At 43.6% G+C, this 21,455-nt stretch overlaps 2 protein-coding genes across 2 annotated transcripts; one reads left to right on the top strand and one right to left on the bottom strand.

The window, feature by feature from the left end:
• Window positions 1-366: 366 nt before the first annotated feature.
• Window positions 367-19,410, top strand: cfap44 (cilia and flagella associated protein 44). The gene is made up of 37 exons (XM_074617097.1): window positions 367-449; window positions 2,224-2,310; window positions 2,923-3,009; window positions 3,602-3,688; window positions 4,000-4,132; window positions 4,280-4,442; window positions 4,754-4,856; window positions 4,930-5,146; window positions 5,269-5,383; window positions 5,749-5,913; window positions 6,066-6,221; window positions 6,329-6,376; window positions 7,122-7,221; window positions 7,321-7,415; window positions 7,495-7,704; window positions 8,400-8,510; window positions 8,602-8,754; window positions 9,005-9,220; window positions 9,486-9,628; window positions 10,162-10,441; window positions 10,699-10,754; window positions 11,013-11,175; window positions 11,734-11,864; window positions 13,362-13,570; window positions 13,644-13,788; window positions 13,972-14,149; window positions 14,245-14,486; window positions 14,924-15,155; window positions 15,288-15,491; window positions 16,170-16,365; window positions 16,459-16,575; window positions 16,779-16,909; window positions 17,025-17,141; window positions 17,344-17,545; window positions 17,722-17,882; window positions 18,119-18,253; window positions 18,532-19,410. The coding sequence occupies exons 1-37, from the start codon at window positions 374-376 to the stop codon at window positions 18,802-18,804; spliced, it is 5,637 nt and encodes a 1,878-aa protein (XP_074473198.1). The 5' UTR covers window positions 367-373; the 3' UTR covers window positions 18,805-19,410.
• Window positions 18,258-21,070, bottom strand: brcc3 (BRCA1/BRCA2-containing complex, subunit 3). The gene has a single exon (XM_074617099.1). It carries the CDS (start codon window positions 20,954-20,956, stop codon window positions 20,174-20,176), a length of 783 nt encoding a protein of 260 aa, XP_074473200.1. The 5' UTR covers window positions 20,957-21,070; the 3' UTR covers window positions 18,258-20,173.
• Between the last annotated feature and the right edge of the window lie 385 nt (window positions 21,071-21,455).

Genomic DNA, 21,455 nt, shown 5'->3' with positions numbered 1-21,455 from the left:
AGATAAAGCAACTCAAGCAGACAACTGCAATGAAGCAAAAAAAAGGCTAAGAACTACATTAACCAGCAGGCTTTGCGGGGGGAGTGACTCTCCTTGTTGCATGGCAACGCCTCGCTCCAAACTAAAAACGGACCCGAGGAGTCAGAAAACTACAGAGACAAATATAGAAGGTAGCAGACATTAAATATGAGTCAAAGTTAACTTTAAAACGTTTTAGTAAGTATTAGCTTGATACTGAATAACCGAAATCTAACTTTAAGTAGTTGCTAACGCTGTATTTTACTTTGTTATCACATTGGTCAAGTTGGAATATATATTATACTATAACCTTTGAATAATAAATTATGCTCTTTATTTTACAGTAACAGCAGAAATGTCTGAAGAAAACACAACTTCGGTTGGGGAAGAGGCTGAGAGCGAAGAGACAGCTTCACAGGAACACACTGAAGGTAACTAGAGAGCAGAGTATGTCTATGATGAGGCATCATCATGTAAGCAGAGTATGTACTGTCTATGATGAGGCATCATCATGTAAGCAGAGTATGTACTGTCTATGATGAGGCATCATCATGTAAGCAGAGTATATACTGTCTATGATGAGGCATCATCATGTAAGCAGAGTATGTACTGTCTATGATGAGGCATCATCATGTAAGCAGAGTATGTACTGTCTATGATGAGGCATCATCATGTAAGCAGAGTATATACTGTCTATGATGAGGCATCATCATGTAAGCAGAGTATGTACTGTCTATGATGAGGCATCATCATGTAAGCAGAGTATGTACTGTCTATGATGAGGCATCATCATGTAAGCAGAGTATATACTGTCTATGATGAGGCATCATCATGTAGCTCAACTGGGAGTGGGAACCGCGGTGCATTCTGGGACGCGCTGCCATGTTTGAAGGCAGACTGTCATCTGGACAAAAATAAGCTGGCTAATGTTATGCTGACAGAATACTAACAAAACCTCAGTTAAAGGGACTATTTGTAACTTTCAGAAATGCTTCTTAACAGCGACACCTGTGGCCGTGAAATCAACGAAAGTCAGCGTCGGGCTCGCGCTTGCTCGCTCTAAATAGCCATGAACGAGCATCGCTCAAAACAGTGAGGCGACACACGTCAGCTAAAACCACAATATCACTCTATATTTCAGCTGCTTGGCAGTAATGTTAGCTGACCAGACGGAGGTCTCTCCATGAACATGATTTAGATCTGATCCTAGTGTTGGCTTTTCCTGCCTAAGTGCAGGCTGAGGCAGCGGCGCTCTGCAGCGTGTCTCCTCCGCTCTCTCCGCCCGCAGCCGGAGAGAGCAGAGGAGACACCGGCACCCGGTCGGTAACGAGAAGACAACGTAACTCTCTGCACAGCTTGGTCACTTCACAAGACACGGAAAACCTCTGTTGGTCTGGAGGAGCTGCAGCAGTTATTTCTGCACAAACGTCCCCTGTACATTCACTAGATATTCTCACAGCTGAACTAACTCTTCTGCAGTGTGGAGTGAGCGCGCGTTCACGTCTAGAGGTGGAGCGAGCTGAGCTGTCTGAGTGAAGGCAGGCAGGCAGAGGAGGAGGGTACAGCGGCTACACGCGAACGCGCATATGCGAGCGCGCATGTGTGACGACCCGCTACATTTATACGCTTACAAAGTTACAAATAGTCCCTTTAATATTGCATATTTAAATTCAATTCAAACTTTATGGCAGACACAAGTTCCAGATAAGAAAAAACAATACGTTACATATAATACATTACAGCACTAAAAAAAGTCATGATTAAAAGATATTAAAAATATTAATATTAATATAAATATATACATACATCAATGCCTTACAAATAAAGAACTATACCAGTGCCTCCACAGCTGTGATTGGTACCGTTTAGTGCTAAATCTGATAACCGCAAGATTATGTCATTCTCAGAGTGATTAAGCCGGCATATAAATTTGTACATGAGATTTCTTAATACAGTTTGAAAAGTATTTATGCCTGCAGACACAAACATTTCACTTGCACTGGAACATCTTGGTCTTTTTAATAATATTCTCATTGCATCATTAGCTATATGCGACCTGAAGTCTCTGTAAGCTCGCTTTTTTATAGTTTGACCACAAATGGGCTGTATACAGTGGTGTACAATATGCTCTGAACAGACACATCTTCACTCTATCTGAACACATACTAAGCCTTTGAATAATAAATAGTACTCTTTATTTTACAGTAACAGCGGAAATGTCGGAAGAAAACACACCTTCGGAAGGTGAAGAGGCTGAGAGCGAAGAGACAGCTTCACAGGAAAACCCTGAAGGTAACTAGAGAGCAGAGTATGTCTATGATGAGGTATAGCTAATCAAACTTAATTTCAGACTCAAGGTCCAGATAAGAAAAAAAAGAAAAACAACAACAATACATTACATATAATACATTACAGCACTATAAAAAGCCATGATTAAAAGATATTAAAAATATAAATATTAAAGATATATATACATACATCAATGCCTTACAAATAAAGAACTATACCAGTGCCTCCACAGCTGTGATTGGTACCTTTTAGTGCTAAATCTGATGTTAGACAACCGCAAGATTATGTCATTCTCAGAGTGATTAAGCCGGCATATAAATTTGTACATGAGATTTCTTAATACAAAAAGTATTGAGTATATAAGTATTGAAAAGTATTTATGCCTGCACACACAAACATTTCACTTGCACTGGAACATCTTGGTCTTTTTAATAATATTCTCATTGCATCATTAGCTATATGAGACCTGAAGTCTCTGTAAGCTCACTTTTTTATAGTTTGACCACAAATGGGCTGTATACAGTGGTGTACAATATGCTCTGAATAGAGACATCTTCACTCTATCTGAACACATACTAAGCCTTTGAATAATAAATAGTACTCTTTATTTTACAGTAACAGCGGAAATGTCGGAAGAAAACACACCTTCGGAAGGTGAAGAGGCTGAGAGCGAAGAGACAGCTTCACAGGAAAACCCTGAAGGTAACTAGAGAGCAGAGTATGTCTATGATGAGGTATAGCTAATCAAACTTAATTTCAGACTCAAGGTCCAGATAAGAAAAAAAAGAAAAAACAACAACAATACATTACAAATAATACATTACAGCACTATAAAAAGTCATGATACAAGATAATAAAAATATAAATATTAAAGATATATATACATACATCAATGCCTTACAAATAAAGAACTATACCAGTGCCTCCACAGCTGTGATTGGTACCTTTTAGTGCTAAATCTGATGTTGGACAACCGCAAGATTATGTCATTCTCAGAGTGATTAAGCCGGCATATAAATTTGTACATGAGATTTCTTAATACAGTTTGAAAAGTATTTATGCCTGCAGACACAAACATTTCACTTGCACTGGAACATCTTGATCTTTTTAATGATATTCTCATTGCATCATTAGCTATATGCGACCTGAAGTCTCTGTAAGCTCGCTTTTTTATAGCTTGACCACAAATGGGCTGTATACAGTGGTGTACAATATGCTCTGAACAAAGACATCTTCACTCTATATGAACACATACTAAGCCTTTGAATAATAAATTGTGCTCTTTATTTTACAGTAACAGCGGAAATGTCGGAAGAAAACACACCTTCGGAAGGTGAAGAGGCTGAGAGCGAAGAGACAGCTTCACAGGAAAACCCTGAAGGTAACTAGAGAGCAGAGTATTTCTATTACTGTTTTGAGCGATGCTCGTTCATGTCTATTTAGAGCAACCACAAGCGCGAGCCCGACGCTGACTTTCGTTGACTTAACAGCCACAGGTGTCGCTGTTAACCATTTCGGATTCTTACAAACAGTCCCTTTAAGTTGGAGTTTAAATATGAGATAAGCTTGAATGAAATGTCAATAGAAGTGTCACTAGACTTTAAATGCAAAAGTAAAATAAAAAATCAGATGCACAAGTTAAATCACTGCTGGAGTTTTACCTCTTCAAATGTTTCCTCCCTCACAATTAAGTGATGCAACAGAAAGCTGAAGAGGGATCAAAAAGGCAGCTGTCTGTAGAAAGGAACTACAAGTATGAGGAACTTCACTCCAGACCGTCCATCACCCCCAACTCTGAAATCCCTGAGAACCTCCTGCACCTCTCGTATCCTTCTTTGGAAATGAAAAAAGATCTCCTCTATCGTTCTCTCCTCATACTCAGTCAATAAGTATGATGAGAGAACATAATAAAGTAATCTAAAGCAAATCTTGGGTGAATATGATCTCGATCCTTAATTCCCCCTGCATTCAGTCACTCCTTTGGCTATGACAGTGGGCGCAGGGGGAACCTGCAGCTGCTGGATGACCGAACCCTGATCTTCATAGCAGGCAACCTGCTCGTCCTGCTGGACGTTTCCACCAAGGAGCAGAGATACCTTCGCTCCTGCAGTGGAGGAGGAATCGGCTCCATCACGGTAAGATGGCTGACAAACTGCATGTCATGTAAGTGAAGAGTCAAACATGAAAAACTATGTTTTGCATGTAGCTTCTCGCCTTAAGTAAAGGTTCTTGTTTTTATTATCTTTCGGGCATTTATGGCTTTATTATTATAGAGCGACATATATAAAAAAGTTTTATTTTTACTCCTTAACCATTTAAGGGATATACTGTATTTACATGTATGTGGAGAAAAAATGCACTACTGATATTGCTTAAAAATGTCTTAATTTCTGTGTGTGTGTGTGTGTGTGTGTGTGTGTGTGTGTGTGTGTGTGTGTGTGTTTAGACCCACCCCAGCAAGGAGTACTTTGTTGTAGCAGAGAAGGGAAACCAGCCCAACATCATCGTATATGAATATCCCTCGTTACGACCGTTCCGCATCCTCAGAGGTAAATGGGACCAAGATGCATTGAGTTATACCTTTTTTTTCAAATGTATTGATGACCATGTTCATGCTTGTAGGCGGTACGGAGCAGGCGTACAGCTTTGTGGACTTTAACCGTGACGGGAGTCTGCTGGCCAGCGTGGGGAGCGAACCCGACTACATGCTGACGCTGTGGAACTGGAGGCAGGAGGAGGTGAAGCTGAGGTGCAAGGCCATTTCTCAGGAGGTCTACCGAGTCAGCTTCTCCCCATACAACCCGGGACTGCTCACATCATCGGGATCTGGACACATCAAGTAAAGGACATGTATACTGTATCCTCCTCAACCCTGTAACCCTGTTAAAGCACTGCTATGAATTATTCCCTTACACTGATATTGAATATGTTTATATTACCTTCTCTCCGTCTCTCTGTCAGGTTCTGGAAAATGGCCAGCACATTCACTGGTGTTAAATTGCAAGGGCTTATGGGACATTTTGGGAAAACTGCAGCGACTGATATTGAGGGCTACGTGGAACTTCCGGATGGAAAGGTCTGTGTCCTGCTGTTTTAACAGGTTGGGTTTGTGTACAAAATGTCAGGAAAACCTGGAAATGTATGAAACTAGAGGTTTGGAAAAAGTAAAATTATACAGAAAATCATTATTTTCTTTTTTATTTCATATGTTTCTGATAAAAACAATCTCACCCAGTAGCTGTTCTGGCGCTTTTTTTGAGCATTTATTGATAAAGAGTGTGTGATACGATCGAAAGCTCCAGGACAGCTACTGGTTGTTTTTGTGAACTGCTTTTTGCACGGTCAAACTTAAAAATATTTTGGTTTAAAAAATCCTCTGTAAGACTCAAGAGAACAAACAGTTACTTCTGACTATCGTCGCCCTTCGTCTCCTCCTGTCAGGTGGTGTCCGGCTCACACTGGGGCAACTTGCTGCTGTGGGATGGGGACGCCATCAAGGTGGAGATTTGCCGTAAAGAGGGACGGAACTGCCACGCTGGGATGGTCCAGCCGTTTGCCCTGGAAGACGGACAGCTGATGACAATTGGCTCTGATGGAGCGGTCCGGGTAAGACACTCACAGTAACACCGCCTCAAAATTATTCACTTGTAGAATATGTACGTCAAATTTGTCGTCAGATGTTTTCACAAAATGATGTTTTGACTGCTTTCTTATAATCAGTATGACTTTGTAACCCCCACACCCTGTGCCCTCTGCAGGGCTGGGATTTTGAGAGCATCGACACCGCCGACAGTAGCAGCGGCAGCAGCAGGTTTGAGCTGGAGCCCATGAATGAGCTGATGGTCGGACACAACGTCTGCCTCTCCTCTGTGGTGAAGAACTCCGTGCCTGACTCCTTCATCTGTTTTGCTCAGGTCAGAGGGCGGAAGGTCGAAGGTCACTAACTAAAACAATTTGTTGTATTACATGACTTGGCCTTTACTCAATCAGAACCTGATGTCTCCACTATGTGGTCTTGTAGGATTCCAGCGGATCCATCTGGAAACTGGATCTTTCATTCACCTATACGGTGAGTTTCTCACACTTATTTTTTATAGAGACATTATGTGTACGTTACACATTCTATAATGCAAAGTGCTCCATTCTTGGCCAGCTACGGTGTCACTACTACCAACACTTCTATCAATCTATGATGGATGTAGAGAAAACTCTTCACATCACGGTAGAGTCCATATAACTAGACTGTTCTGATTCTTCTACACAGGGAGGTTGACAGATGTGCACAAAGTGTTCCTTACACAATCATTGATTTTACATTGAAATATTTATGTAGAACTACTACTACTAATGATAATTATTATTATTAACTGAAGCCCTAAATGGACACGATTCAAACATTTTTTTTAATGCCGTTATCTCGAGATCACAAGTTAATTATGTTGTTATCTTAAAAAAATTAGCTTTGTTTTCTTTTATTACTTATAATGTTTGGATCAAATCAGTTGAGGGTAAATACACTCCAATGGACCGGATCGTTTTCAAAATAAGGTGTTAACAAGGGTACATACAATATATAGAAATAAGATTAACGATTAACGATCAAGTAGAACAAACAGGTGAGCCAACAGGAGAAAGGTATGGTTACATTTATTTTTATTGAGGTGTATATTTGTTATGGTGATAACCAATAGTCCTAGTTCTAATGGAAAATACATTGCAAACCATATTGTATCATCACATGTTGTAATAAATGACTGGAATAACACAGTGTCCTCACCCAGTGAAATAACAGTTGCTGTATCGTCTGTGTGCAGAGTCCTGATCCAGAGTGCCTATTTTCCTTCCACGCCGGGCCGATCCAGGGCATGGAGGTGTCCAGGAAATCCCACCTGATGGCCACGACCGCGCTAGACCGTGAGTGTTGCGCACTTCCACACCTGCACACATACTGTTCTTTGCAAATACACGTACACTATAACAGGTACTCTGTCTGCGTCTGTCCCTGCTCTCCAGGTTCAGTCAGAGTTTTTGACTTCCTGGCCAAAAGAGAGCTGACCACCTGTCGCTTCAATCAGGGAGGAACTGCTCTTAGCTGGGCTCCACCTTTGGTAAGTGTGAAAATGTATCATGCTACCACATGGGATGTGTACTGACAGGACCTCTGAGGCTCTGGTGTTTTGTCTTTAGGTGAACCAGAGTGGGAGTTTACTGGTGACGGGCTTTGAGGACGGGGTGGTCCGCTTACTGGAGCTGTACGACCCTCAGAGGCTGAATGTAGTCACCGGGCGCACCCCCAAAGGAGATGCCGAGCTGCGCCTCAAACAGGCCTTCAAACCCCATAATGGCCCCGTAACTGCTGTTGCCTATGAACGAAATGGAGAGATCTTAGCCACGGGGGTAAGAGGTTTTCCAAGAAAACAATGCTTTCCACTCTGAGAGCCAAAGGAAATAGCAATTTGGCAAAATGCTTGTTTACTTTAAAGGTGCTCTATATGATATCCAGAGCATTAAAATAGCATCAAACAACTATTTGTTATGTAAAGATATAGAGGAGTGATGTCTACCTGAGCAGAGAATGAAGTCACTCTCCCTCTGTGTGTGTTGTAATCAGAGCTTCTCCTTGCTTTGTTGACATAGCCGGGCCGGCCGCGTGTGCCTTTTAGTGCATGTTCGTGCATGTGAGCATGCCCCACTGCACTGCTCTGCACTGCTTTCTTACGACGTACCGAGCCCACGGTGTCGTCGCAGACGCAGAGCAACACCCTCCGGTTTCTCCCCAAGTTAACACTGTTAGCACTCTTAGCACTGTTAGCACCATTAGCACGTTATCTGCGAGTTTGGAGCGTTATTTGACCTCATTCACGACAAGCTAGTATAGCATGGTTGGTATCAATGGATTCCTTAGGTTTTTCCAGTTTCATATGATGTCAGTATCTTCACTCTAGCTTTAAAACTGTAGCACTGAAGATCATTGGTAGAGATGTGTTTGAGAAGTTTCTATAGACACTTTATTAGTCCATAGTTTTGTTTTTTTCCTTTTTTTTGTTATCCGTCTCACCTTTCTGACCTCTCACCTCCACCCTCCTGCTCAGAGCTCCGACAGCACTGTGTTCTTCTTCAGTGTCGAGGAAAAATACAACCCCATCGGCTTTGTCCAAGTTCCCGGGCCGGTGCAGGCGCTGGAGTGGTCACCTCATTCCCACGTAAGTCTGGTCTCCGACCCACTCGCGTCCAAATATCTCTGTGATGGAACATTTTTGATTCAACTGATTTCTTTTATGATTTTTTTCTCAGAGTGAAAGCAGGCTGCTTGTTCTGTGTCAGAGCGGTCACGTGGTCGAGGTGCACAGTCCTGATCCAGAGGCCGAGAGGCTGACCAAATCCTTCCAGCTGCCTGAACTGGCCAGCAGATCTTTCAGGTTCAGGAGCATCAAATCTCGAATCAAGGTCTGGGCTTTGTCTTTCTTAGCTTTAGTTTTGTAGGGTTTTAATTGTACACGTCCCCTTTTATGGCTGTATAACATCATACTATATGTTTTGTTTATAATATACACCAGAATTACTCGCTGTGTGTTATCCAAGTATTTTTCTTTCCTTCATTATTTAAAGGGGGATCTGTATGATTTTAGTGGAAATAACCAACTCCATGTCAGTTTTAGACCATTTGTGTTTTCATTCGCGTGTTTGTGTATTTCAGAGAGAGGAGGAAATCGCAAGACGTCAAGCTGTAAAGGATAAGAAGAAGAAAGAGAGAGTAAAGATGTTGAAAGAATCAAATCAGCCGGACTTAGAGCCAGAGGAAGAAGAGGAGGAGGAGGAAGAGGAAGAGTTGCCCCGTATCTGCATCCCCGAGACTCCAAGTCCTCTCTACTGTGGCTTCTACTCACAGCCTGGCCAGTTTTGGCTCTCCATGGTACACCCACGCACACACACACTCACACAAAAGCAAAGCCGGCGTAATGGCGGAACTTCTTTACGGCAGTATTGCGTAATCTCTGTGTAAAAGGGGCAACTTTCTCACCTTGACGTAAAACCCACGGTTCAACACAGCTGAGTATCGAACCTCAATACAGTCCAATACCAAAAGTATTCAAATGTTCGGTCAGATTTGTAATCTTAACTTCACTTATTCTTATTCTAAAGATTGAATGAGTTTCTCTCTTTTCTCTCTCCTGCAGGGTGGCTTTGACTCAGGTTTCCTGTATCACTGTAAGTTCTCTGAGAAGCAGGACCAGGATCCGGCCCAGCGGCAGGATGAGCCCTTTTACTCCCTGCCTATCCACAGCACAGACGACGACTCCATTCGCTCCGTCACCTTCAGGTAGCCGGAGGACAATCCAACAAATCAATATTCTTTATATCAACAATGATTCAAAGATCAAATGACTGAATGTAATGGGAAAATGTTGCTTGAAGTGCTGAACCCACAGAGAACCAGACAGCAGACAGACAGTTATTGAATAGCTGGTGAAGAAACAGCTAGAAAGAGACAGATATTTTTCACAGGGAGTTGGTTTAGACCAAAACAGAGCTAAAAGGAGAGTGAATATTGGACTTACATTCACCAGGTGGTTGCTCTGTATGTGCTAGATGTGTAAAAAAAAGCACCTGGGTGAAACTGCCAGATTGTTTTGGAGTTTTTCCGCCATCTCGTGGCCACAAATCATTCACTGCCGCTTTAAATCTATCAAGAGAAAATTAAAATACCCACTGTAGCAGAAAGAGTGTGAAATAAGGCCAGTAATTAATTAAATTAAGGAACTCTTTAGGAGGTAAACTTCAGAGCCTCCTTCACATTGGAACCACAATACTATTACCTGTATAAAGTTTCCCTCCTGGTGTTTTGGTGTGTAGCTCCGACAGGCGACTGCTGTTCTGCGGCATGCAATCAGGCTTCATCAGGGTTTACCCTCTGCAGCCTGGCGACCACAGCCTCACCTCCATGCAGGCCTACTGGGCTCTCAGCGTCCACGACAACCAGTATGGACACCTGCGGCACATCCGCTGTAGCCATGACGACCACTTTGTGCTGACGGCGGGAGATGACGGGAACATCTTCTCCTTCAGCCTGCTTCCTCCAGAGGAGCTACAGAAAGGCCTGCAGAGGAAGAGGGCCAAGGTTCCTTCACCCAGGGTCAGTGCACATTTTATTCACACTTTATGCAGCATATATCTATGAACGACAAAGTCATGTTACTCATTGTTTACAGTCCAATCATCAACTTGAGATGCGAGAATGGAGTTGGGAGGCGACGTGTACGACCGGATTGTTTCAAATGTAGCCAGATTACAAGCTCATTTTAAACTTTTTGGGGAGGTTTGGTGCAGATTGGCCAAATGGATGGTAGTAAGAAAAAGTAATATAATCTTGTTCACATGTTATTCTAACAGGTGGGTCTTGAGAATGAGGCGTTAGCCGAGGACATTGAGGACCCAGCAGCCTACAGGTGAGTGTGAATAATCTAATAATCTCTTTTTCTCTGTCACTCTATTCTTGTCTTCTGTGTATCTGTCACTTTTCTTATTTATGAAAGGTATCTCCACACTAGAAGACTGTATTGACTGTATTTTATTCCTTATAATTTATTGGAATATCTTACATTTAGCTACAGTACATCTATATTTAGGTGTCAGTGTTACTCAAGAAAATCATTAAAGTTCTATCTCATCTAACTCCCTAACCTCCGCCCCCACCACCCGTCCAGCATAGAGACGGCCAACCAGAAGCTGGCGAAGGATCGTCTGCGTCGGGAGGTCGAGCTGAAGAATGTGGCGAAGCGGAAGAAGCTGGCTATGCTCCAGAAGAAGTTTGAACTGCTGCTGAACGACAACCAGAGACTGCTGGAGCATGTTCGCCTGACACCTGCGGTACACACACACACACACTCACCTGGGTCATCCACTGTCATGTGGTTTGACAGTTCATGTGGTTTGCCATTGCAGCTGCTGTATCTGGTTTAGTTTTACAATAAAACTAAAAGTCGCACCCAGAATTCACACCAGAAGCGAGACATCAGTGGTGCGTAAGAGCCTGTTCGTCTTATCCCCGTCGACCCTGACCTCCACTACGACCCTCACCTGTCCCCTGTCCTCTGTCCAACTGTCCTCACAGGATGACTAACAATATGAATCTAGATTCTGTTACTATAATGCCTATTTCTCTCCTCAAATGTTTTCAGAAACATCTTATAGTGTACTGTTTAGCTGTAAAATGAGAAAGTTTGCTCCGGCAGGTCGGCGGTGCTTGGTTTTGGCTCGACTGTTCTCAACATGGCGGCCGGGTAACAAACTTTCTCATTTTACAGCTAAACAGCTATCATTAAGGTTTGGACAAGTCTCAAGGAAATTAATGCATGTCAGGACAATGTTACCTCAGTTATGTGTGTGGTGTGTGTGGTGTGTGTGTGTGTGTGTTTGTACGTGTAGGATCTGCAGCTGGACTGGCGTTTCAGTGAGCAGGTAGAGAGGGTGAAGGCCCAGCGGGTGAGGGAGGTCAGAAAGCAGATGGACTGGGAGGAGGAGCGCTGCAGCATAGCACTCAGCAAACTGCAGGACTGGTACTGACTAAACACACACACACACACACACACACACACACACATACACACAGACGTGTAATTAATCAAATCATTAGATAGGTTAAAAAAATGCTGATTTAGATGTTTGATATTGGTATTTGTTATTTAGTTTTGTTACTACACGTTTAAACTAAGTTAAAGGTGCTAAATGTGAGATTGGGAGCATTTCTATTGCATCCGCACGGCTCTCAACATGGTGATGGCTGAGCCGGCGGCTCGCAGCCAACAACGCTAACAGTGAAAACGGTGTTAACCTCAGGGGGAACCGGAGGGTGGGCGCTGCGCTTTAGCGACGATGCCGTCGGTCGGGACAGTGTTATCAGCTGTAAATGCCGTATGAGAGCAGTGCAGAGTGGCGGCAATGAGTGAGCCAGTGGGGCACGCTCACATGCACGAACTTGCACTAAAAGGCATTTGCGGCCGGCCCGGCTATGTCAACAAAGCAGCTCTGATTACAACATAGATAGAGGGGGAGGGACTTCATTCTCTGCTCAGGTAGACATTACTCCTCTATATCTTTACACATCAAATAGTTATTTGTTGTTATAATAATGCTCTGGATTTCTAATAGAGCAGAGGTTCTCAAATTTTTGGGGCCAGAGACCCCTTAAAGGGGAGAACATTTTCCAAGGACCCCCTCATAATCGTATCACCGATTAAGCATATTGCTCCCTACCATTTTTGTCATTGGAACTATGTGTATTCTGAAACCTTTCAACCTAAATACTTCAGACCTGTTTGATAGTGATAAACAGAAACACATTTCAATTTGAATCATGTTAATACCACTTTGTTTTGGCCAGCTTGGCTGGCCTCACGGCTTCGTTCGCTAGCACCTGAAGACACGTGACGGATTTTGGTCTCCTGTCGCCGTTCTCAATAAAACCAAACTCGATATAACTGTCGTCATATTTTCTCAATTTAGCTAGTTTGGGCTTAGCGTCACTTGACAATATGGACTGACTCAAATATTTCTCCATGCTCGCCAGCTAAGCTAAGTAGCAGCAGGAACGGTTTGTTGCGCCCTGAGTGAAGTGACTGATTCATGACAGATTGACGTGATGTGTCACAATCATATCAGAGTTTCTAAAGCTAACGTGGGTGGGAGTAATGGATACAATAGGCTTGTTCTATTGGTGCAAATGGTCCCTATCGGTAGATATGTACTTTTTAATGATACAGCACAATTTTATAATTTATAGCAAATACTTTCGCGGACCCCCTGACAGAGTGCCACGGACCCAACTTTGATTGGGTTTGACTCTTTTAAGAATGGAACAAAAAGGTTTTATTCCTTCTTCGGAGTCAACAGAATGAGAGGACTTACTGAATATTTACATACAAGTTTAAAATATTTCACCGGACTGCCATCCTAAGAACTTTTCATTTCATTTAGATTTTGCCCCTGTAGGTAGGTAGGAGGAATAGACCACCAGCCTCCAGAATGAAACCCTCACATCTTGTGTTTGTTTTCAGGTTCAAGGACTCTCTGGAGGCCAAGGTCACTGTGGTCGCCATTTGCACCGACCACAGAATCTCCACCTACTGTCTGCCGGCGCTCGCCGAGCCTTCATCCCCGCTCAGACATCAGAAGAGACCCAGCTGGACCAACGGAGAAGGACATCTTGCACTAGGACGCAGGAAATCCAGATTAGATCATTCAATAGACAGCAGCATAGTAGAAGGTAGGAAAGTGTTTGTGTGTTTGTTTCACCTGTCAAAGACATGCTGGACCGACCACCTGTGTGTGTTCTCCAGAGGAGGAGGTAATGCTCCCCAAGCCGGCTCGTCCAGCAAGGATACAGCTGGGAGATCGGCAGGTCGAGAGGCTCCAAAAGGCTGCAGAGAAAGCTGAACAAGCTCGAGCCAAGATAGAGAAGAGGAAGCAGGAATGGGCCCAGCTGTGAGTGTCATGTTCAACAACATCACCCTAGTCCTCTGGGATCAAATTAGATTTACGTTTACATTTTCAGATTTTGTTTTATGGTCATGGTGTTTCCATGAAATCCATTAAAAAATGCATTGCCAGATTGATGTAACTATGGCGGTGCTGGTGCAAAACTGTGACGGCTTGTTGGTATCTCAGTTACGCAGAGAAGCCACAGGAGGACTGCGAGGATCCGCTGGATGTGCAGGCCATCTGCGAAGCCAAAGAGAACATCGGAGACTTAAAACTGAAGTCAGCCAAAGACTTCATGGTGCCGAAACACCTGAGGATGAGCGTTGAGACGAAGAGAGCAGAGCGGACAGGCCTGGAGAAAAATGTACACACAAACACACACATACTGTATATGCTAATACAATAGATTAATGAATGATGGTTGCATACATAGCAGATTCATTTAACGACTCCCAACAGATGCGTGAGAAGCAGACTGAGATGAATAGACGGATCGTGGCGCTGCGGGACTCCAAGGTCTGCCTGGTGTCTCAGTTGCGCGCTCAGGCTCAGCAGGTCCAGAAGGTCCAGCAGCGTCTGGCGGCCTATCTCTACCGCCCTCCACCCGCCATGCCCGCCATACTGCCAGAGGAAACCCCAGAGAAGAAGCTGCGGTACAGCCGTGCCACCCTGGAGCGATACCGGCTTCTGAGGGAACAGAGGTACAAAAGCCGGGTTTTAGTTTGATTCAAGACCAAGTCTAGACTTAGACAAAAGTAAAGAGAAAAAACGTTCTTTTCAGATGTAAAAACTAGGACTGTCAATCGATTAATTGCATGATTGTTTGTAGTTAATCACAATTAATCGCACATTTTTTATCTGTTCAAAATGTACCTTAAAGGGAGATTTGTCTATAGTAATACTATAATAATAATACTCTTATCAACATGGGAGTGGACAAATATACTTGCTTTATAGTGACACAGCAATGGGGTTTAAGTGTTCATGTGACATTAAACCAGACAGCACAGATTTAAACCTGTCTTAAACCTGAAACCACAGCTAAGTTAATGACAGAGCAACAGCCCCAGAATGTTCTGATTAGCCACTGATTGTTTAATTTTAAAGGACTATATCTACTTTTTTTATTTTCAAACAGGTTCCAGACCACGGAGCAGGAGGGAGCCGCAAGTTTATTGGAGCAGCTGGAGAAAAAGGTGCAAGGAGAGGAGGACTCAGATGAAGAAGAAGAGGAGAGAGGAGAGGAAGGGTCTCCCTGTGTGTCAGCTTCATCTTTAACTAGAGAAGAAGAAGACGAGACAGAAGTGGAGCTGGGCGATCTGGAAGAGGAGCTCCGACTGCTCCACCAGCAGGACTCTCTGCTGGAGCAGGTCTGCTTCTCATTAAATGATCAAATACGAGGCCTTCATGTTAGAATATATAAGTAATTATTAAAAATATATATATCTTATGGAATGTATAACATTGTAATGTGATCCGTGGATTTATTTTTTAATCATCAGATGGAGAGTTCGGTGTGTCAGTTTGACGCGGAGCTCCTGCTGCTGCGTCACCAGAAGCTGCGTCTGGACTGGCAGCTGAAGATGGCCGACCTCCGTCAGCTGACGCTCCACCAGGAGCTGCTGCTCTTCAAGGAGTTCGAGATTAGGGAGGAGAGCCTGCAGGAGAAGCTCGACGGACACATTGAAGAGGAGATCAGAATCACGGTGGGAGAGAGTATTTGTACCTGTTGACTTTGGTGTAAACTATTGTATGTTTTATTCCACTATAGTTATTACTTAGTTTTACAGAAAAAAATCATATAAGAAACATTTAAAATCTTGTGTATTGTTGAAGATCAAACCAGTGGTGCCTTAATTGAATTACAAAGCAACAATAGTACAAACGGCACTGTCGCCTAACAGCATGTAAGTTTTAGTTCTAAAAGTTGAGGATTCATTCAAATGTAAATGAATGAGTTTTAAAGTAACACACAGTTTGATTTTAAACTTGATTAACAGACCTGGGACACTAGCGGCATGTCTACACAAGAGGCTTTTCAGCCTCGTTTTTAAGTCGTCCGTCTCACACGCGTCTGATGGAACAAATGCGCTTCGATTTGAATCAATGCAGCTGTCTACGCAGGCCCATGTTTAACTCACACAAGCAGATGTTTCCACTTCAAGGCTATTTGCGTCCATTTTACGCAGCCTACGTAACTACAGCGATTGTGTGTAGGGCTCCGAGCACTGCCAAAACACAGGTGACCTAGACTCAATACTGCACCTGAACACATCCTGTGCAGACGGAGCACTGAAGCTGCTGCTGTATAGACACGGTAACACCATTAACAGATCCTCATGTACTTATTTGATTCATCCTCTCCTCTCTGTCTCTCCTCTCAGTCTAAACTGGAGGAGAGTGAGGAACTGCTGGAACTGAAGCGGGGAGACATAGCCAAACTGCATGAGAGAGAGAAGGCTCTGACCGCCACCTTCAAAGCCTCGCTGGGCGAAGACAACAAGTTTGAAGACTTCCTGACCAAAGTCTTCAAGAAGAAGATCAAACGTGTTCAGAAGAAGGAGCAGACGGGGAACGAGGGTGAGAGGAAGTAACACAAGCGTACAATGTAACAGGTGTGATGCTGTGTGTGTATCAATATGTGTCCTTTATGATCCAAATGTGCGTTTGCAGAAGAAGAGGAGGACAGTGATGAAGACTCTGATGAAGACGATGACTCGGATGATGATGATTATGACAGCGGCTCGGAGGAGGGAGGAGGTGCTCTGGATAAAAGTGTCTGCCCTCGAGGTCAGTATTGTGGTGGAAAAAATATTCAGACCCCATAAAACATGCAGGTTGTGCAACTAACTGGCAACCAGTTGTTGTGAAGTGAATGCAATGGGACGGAGGGGGGAGAGTGCGACATCTAGTAGCTGAATGTTATCCTTGTTATCAGTAGCACCTTTACCTTTAGCTTCAACTATAAATATGAATCCGTGTGTGTGTGTCAGGCTGTAATCCAGAGTTGTTCGAGAACACACTGCAGCTGCGTGAGCATCGGCTGGACCTGGAGGAACTGTTGGTGGAGGAGAAGAAATGCGCTGAAGCTCTGAAGAAGGAGTGCGACAACCTCGCCAAGAAGGTCACACTCTGCTTTTCATCTTTCCGTCTCCTCGTCTGACATATTTTTGTCACCCTGTGCTAATTTTGTCACTCGCATCCTGGTGTGTATGTGTTGTACCTACTCGGCTCTGCAGGAGAAAGCGGCGGAAAGCACTCTGGAGGCAGCGGAGGACGAATTGGAGTTAGTCAACAGGGAGAAACAGCAGAAAATTAACCAACTGGATGTGGTGGTTCCTCTCAGACTGCACCAGGTAAACAGCCCTAAACTGTGGAGGTTCGCTCAGTTTCACATTCAATTTTATGCTCATTATTGCAGCGTTATGGTTTTTTTCTTTGGTAAAACAACGTCTTTAAGTTTATTAGGCACTATAGAATTTTGACTTCACTTGTTACATTTTATCATCTCCTGCAATTCCTCTTCTCTTCCCTCCACCTTCTCCATTCCTCTACCAGATTGAGTATGTCATTAAGGGCTCTGTGTCGTCAGACCTGAGCCCAGGGTTGGTGCTGGACATGACGGAGCTCAACAGGCTGCAGCAGCGCATCAAGCAGCTGCAGGTGGAAAAGAGCCAGCAGAGAGATCTGTACTGTGAGGCGCGCAACCACCACGTCAGGCTCCTACTTGACCGCAAGGACATGGACGTCAACATCCAGAGTAAGACCCACACAGGCCAACATCTGGGCCTAGAGGAGCGCCAACTCCCATCTGGTTTAACCTGAAACCTCTTAGATTATACAACGTGTGAAAATCAGATGCCACATGAGTGATTATTGCCAGTGCCAGAAAAGGACATTCTGGGGACATTCATAGTGATCTGTGTGTTGGTGCAGAGCTGGAGAAGAAGTGCAACCAGATGATGATGGTGAAGTTCGGGAGGCTGGTGGATCTGGCGGTTCTGCAGACGCTGTCGGGGAACATTAAACTGGAGGAGCTCAAGCAGGACAAACTCCTCCGAGAAGCTGGATACGCAAAGGAACTCAAAGAGTGGGATGTAAGCTGACCTGTGTGTGTGTGTGTGTGCGTGCGTGCATGCGTGTGTGTGTTTGTGTCTGCGCTGTGTGTGAGATTCTGTTCTCTTTAAACTTCAAGTTTTTCATTTTCACATCATTTTTAAAAACAACTTAAATTGGAGTAGGTCCATTGATATTTTTTCTGGATTTGTGTGTGCGTGTGTGTGTGTGTGCGTGTGTGCGTGCGTGCGTGCGTGTGTGTGTGTGTGATATTCAGCTGAAGGTAGAAGAGGTGCGTCAGGCTCAGATGGAGGTGACCAGGTGTAACACAGAGCGTCTCTTCTGCATGAAGAGCAGTCTCGACCAGAAGATGGATCTGGAGCATAAACTCAACGCCAAGCAGAAGAAAATGGTAATTTCTGTGCATTGAATTTATTTTATATGTCATATTAACGCTGGTTTCCACAATGTTAATATGGTAGTATTAAACTTCCCTTTCACTGAGGCCACAACCTCTGTTCACACAGGATTTTAGTTACCTCTTGAATCCACAGCTGGTGACAGACATCACACACAGTCATTGGATCTACTGTATAATATTTCACATGTAAAAACGTGAAATAGTAGAGAAGTCAAGTAGCAATCAACAGGTTTTGCAGGTGACATTCACATCCGTTTGTGTGTCTCCAGGGCCGACAGTTCCAGGATTACAGGAGACATGTGACCCAGGATGAGATCCCGAGGCTCCAGGGGCTGTTGAAAACCCAGTCGCAGCAGGCCGAGGCCCTCAGGAGAGAGATCGGCCTCCTGTCCCTTAAAGGAGGCCACGTCTTGCCCCCCTGCTATGCCCCGCGGCCCCCACTTGCTCCGTTGCCCACCCCCGCGAGCCGCACCGGCCAACCAGGACGTCCGTCCAAACAGCTCAAAGTACAGAACTCAACCAGCAGACAGGAAGCTAATTAACAGAAAACACCTAGTCCCTGTATAGTAGTGAGAGAACTCTGCTCACTAGTAGCACTTTCTTATGAATATTTATTATTATTCTTAAGGTTAAAAATATAGTTTGTTGACCACTGTTCATAATCTAAACCCTTAAACTCTCTTTATTGAAAGCTACCCTGCTTATGTTCACCTCTTTGAGCCTTTTCAGTCTGTGTTTAGAGCACTTAGCAGCACCGTAACCAAAGTGGTTAATGATCTATTTCTTGACTCCGGTGAAGCCTCCGTTTCGATTTCTCCATTTTGCACACACATTTAACACAATCACAGATATCTGTAAGCACTCTTCGTGATTTAGACCTTACCTAACCTCTTCTCTGCCTATATAACCCCTCTTTTGTGGCCTAATTTGCAGTTTAGTCATAAATTTCCCCTCCTGTGTGGATGGCAATCAGCTCTATGTTGCCATCAATCTGAACAATCGCTCAGAGCTCTCCATTTTACAATCTTGTGTTCTTGTTGTAGATAAAACAAAAAGGGAAGTTCCTCACACACACAGAAAGCTGGCACCACCTATACAACATGTATGCTCAAAAATCCGAATAAAATCTTGGAATCCTTGGTAAATAATCAGCTCATGTCCTATCTCTATCCTCTTCATGGTATTTCCATTTTTTGGTTCAAACGAAAAAAAACATTTACATTTTTTTTAATTTTAAATTACAAATGAATTACGGATTATCCAATGATACCCAGATGTGGACATTTTCCATACTTTTCTGACATGTCATAGATAATGTCGGCTGTGGCTTAGTGGTAGAGCGGGTCATCCACCAATCGGAAAGTCTGCGGTTCGATCCACATGTCGAAGTGTCCTTGAGCAAGATACTGTTACACACCATCAGTGAATGAGTATTGAGATTAGATCCTGATGGGCAGGTTGGCACCTTGCATCAGTGTATGAATGTGTGAATGCTGAGATGTAGTGTAAAGTGTGGTCAGAAGAGTAGAAAGGCGCTATATAAAATCCATTTACAAAAAAGATTAATCGATTAAATTGAGAAAATAATTGGTAGTTTATTAATTAATGAAAGTAATCCTTAGTTGCAGCCCTAGTCTTAATACTAAACAGCATCACCTAAATATAATCAATTTAATAAAATAACCATTTAAATAAAAGACATTTCTTATCAAGAGCAAGTAATCGAAACTACAATTCTGACCAGACATTTAATGTCACTTTTTTTGTATTAAACACTTTTCGGTTGGTACAAAAAAAAGTATTCAACACCCAGCTCTGTCTGGAAGCTGAGAACATCTTAAAGAAGATCAAAACAGAAGGTCCATTTCCTCTGTCCAACAAGATCTGATAGTGGTCTCCAAACACTGTCCCTCACGGAGCATCCAGCTCCAGCTGCAGCCTCTCCTTCTCCCGCTGCAGCTCCACGATGCTCTGCTTGTTCTGCTCCAGCCGGTCCTCCAGCCACTGCAGCAGCGGCCCGCTCACCGCCGACATCTGGCTGCACAGGTTCTTGGTGAACACCGAGCCGTTGTGGATCTTGGTGACGGGGTCCAGGTGCCCCAGGCTGTGGATCTTCCTGTAGGTGTCCTGCTCCTCCTGGCACAGGATCCTCGGCAGCTCCACGGCCGACTCCAGGCACACCTTACCGATGGCTTCTCTGGGCACCACGTGGATGGGGATCTCCACCCGCTCGTACTCGGCGCCCTTCTGCGCCTGCACGGACTGGAAGCAGGTGTACAACACCCGGCCTGTTTTGGTGTTCTTGTCCTCGATGAAGCAGGAGAAGATGAGCCCTACAAAGCACTGATCCAGCATCTGGTACATAGCCTGGGTCCTCACGTCGACGTGGGAGGGCCACACGGTGATGTGCGGATGGGAGTGGTACCAGCCGACCACACGCATCGGTTTGCCGGTCATGTCTGCCAGCCGCTCCGCCTCCGTGGAGGCCGCCGACAGCTGCTCCGGAGAGATCTCCACCCGGTCCTTCCTCTTGTCCGAGCGCCGGAGGATGATGACGGAGTGGATGTGGACGATCCGGGTGAGTTCAACCTGTCCGATGCACAAACCCATCACCTCCTCTTTCTCTGTGCTCAACGCGTGATTCATACACACCAGGAAGGCGTCGGACTCCAGGTGGACGGAGCTCACCGCCATAGTGTTTCACAATATGAAGCTTTTCCTCTTCGGTGCGAGCAACTGGTCGAAAACGTAAACACAAGCTTCACTTCCGCGTTCTGAAGTGTTGCACATAAAACCTTCCGTGTTGTTGGTGCAGCCGGCTCTGTAGTTCTAAAGGTTCCGCTTATTATTCTGGTGTTGTAAAAAGAAAAATATTATATTATATATTTATAATATTTTTAATATATATAATTATTATTATTATTAGACGTAGTAGTTGTTGTTATTATTGTTATTATAATTATTATTATCATCATCAATAATTATTAAAAAATTACAACAAAATTATTATTGATGATGATAATAATAATTATTATAATAATAATAACAACAACAACAACAACAACACAACTACTACTTCTAATAATAATAATAATAATAATAATAACAAATATTATTAATAATAACAATAATTATTATAGTCAGGATAAAGCGAAGGGTTAAAATATATATCAATTTGTTTGTATGTAAAATC

The sequence above is a fragment of the Sebastes fasciatus genome, chromosome 19 (genome assembly GCF_043250625.1).
Source record: "Sebastes fasciatus isolate fSebFas1 chromosome 19, fSebFas1.pri, whole genome shotgun sequence".
Taxonomy (NCBI): Eukaryota; Metazoa; Chordata; class Actinopteri; order Perciformes; family Sebastidae; genus Sebastes; species Sebastes fasciatus.
The sequence above is the reverse complement of the archived record's forward strand: the minus strand, read 5'-3'. Positions and strand labels throughout refer to the sequence as shown.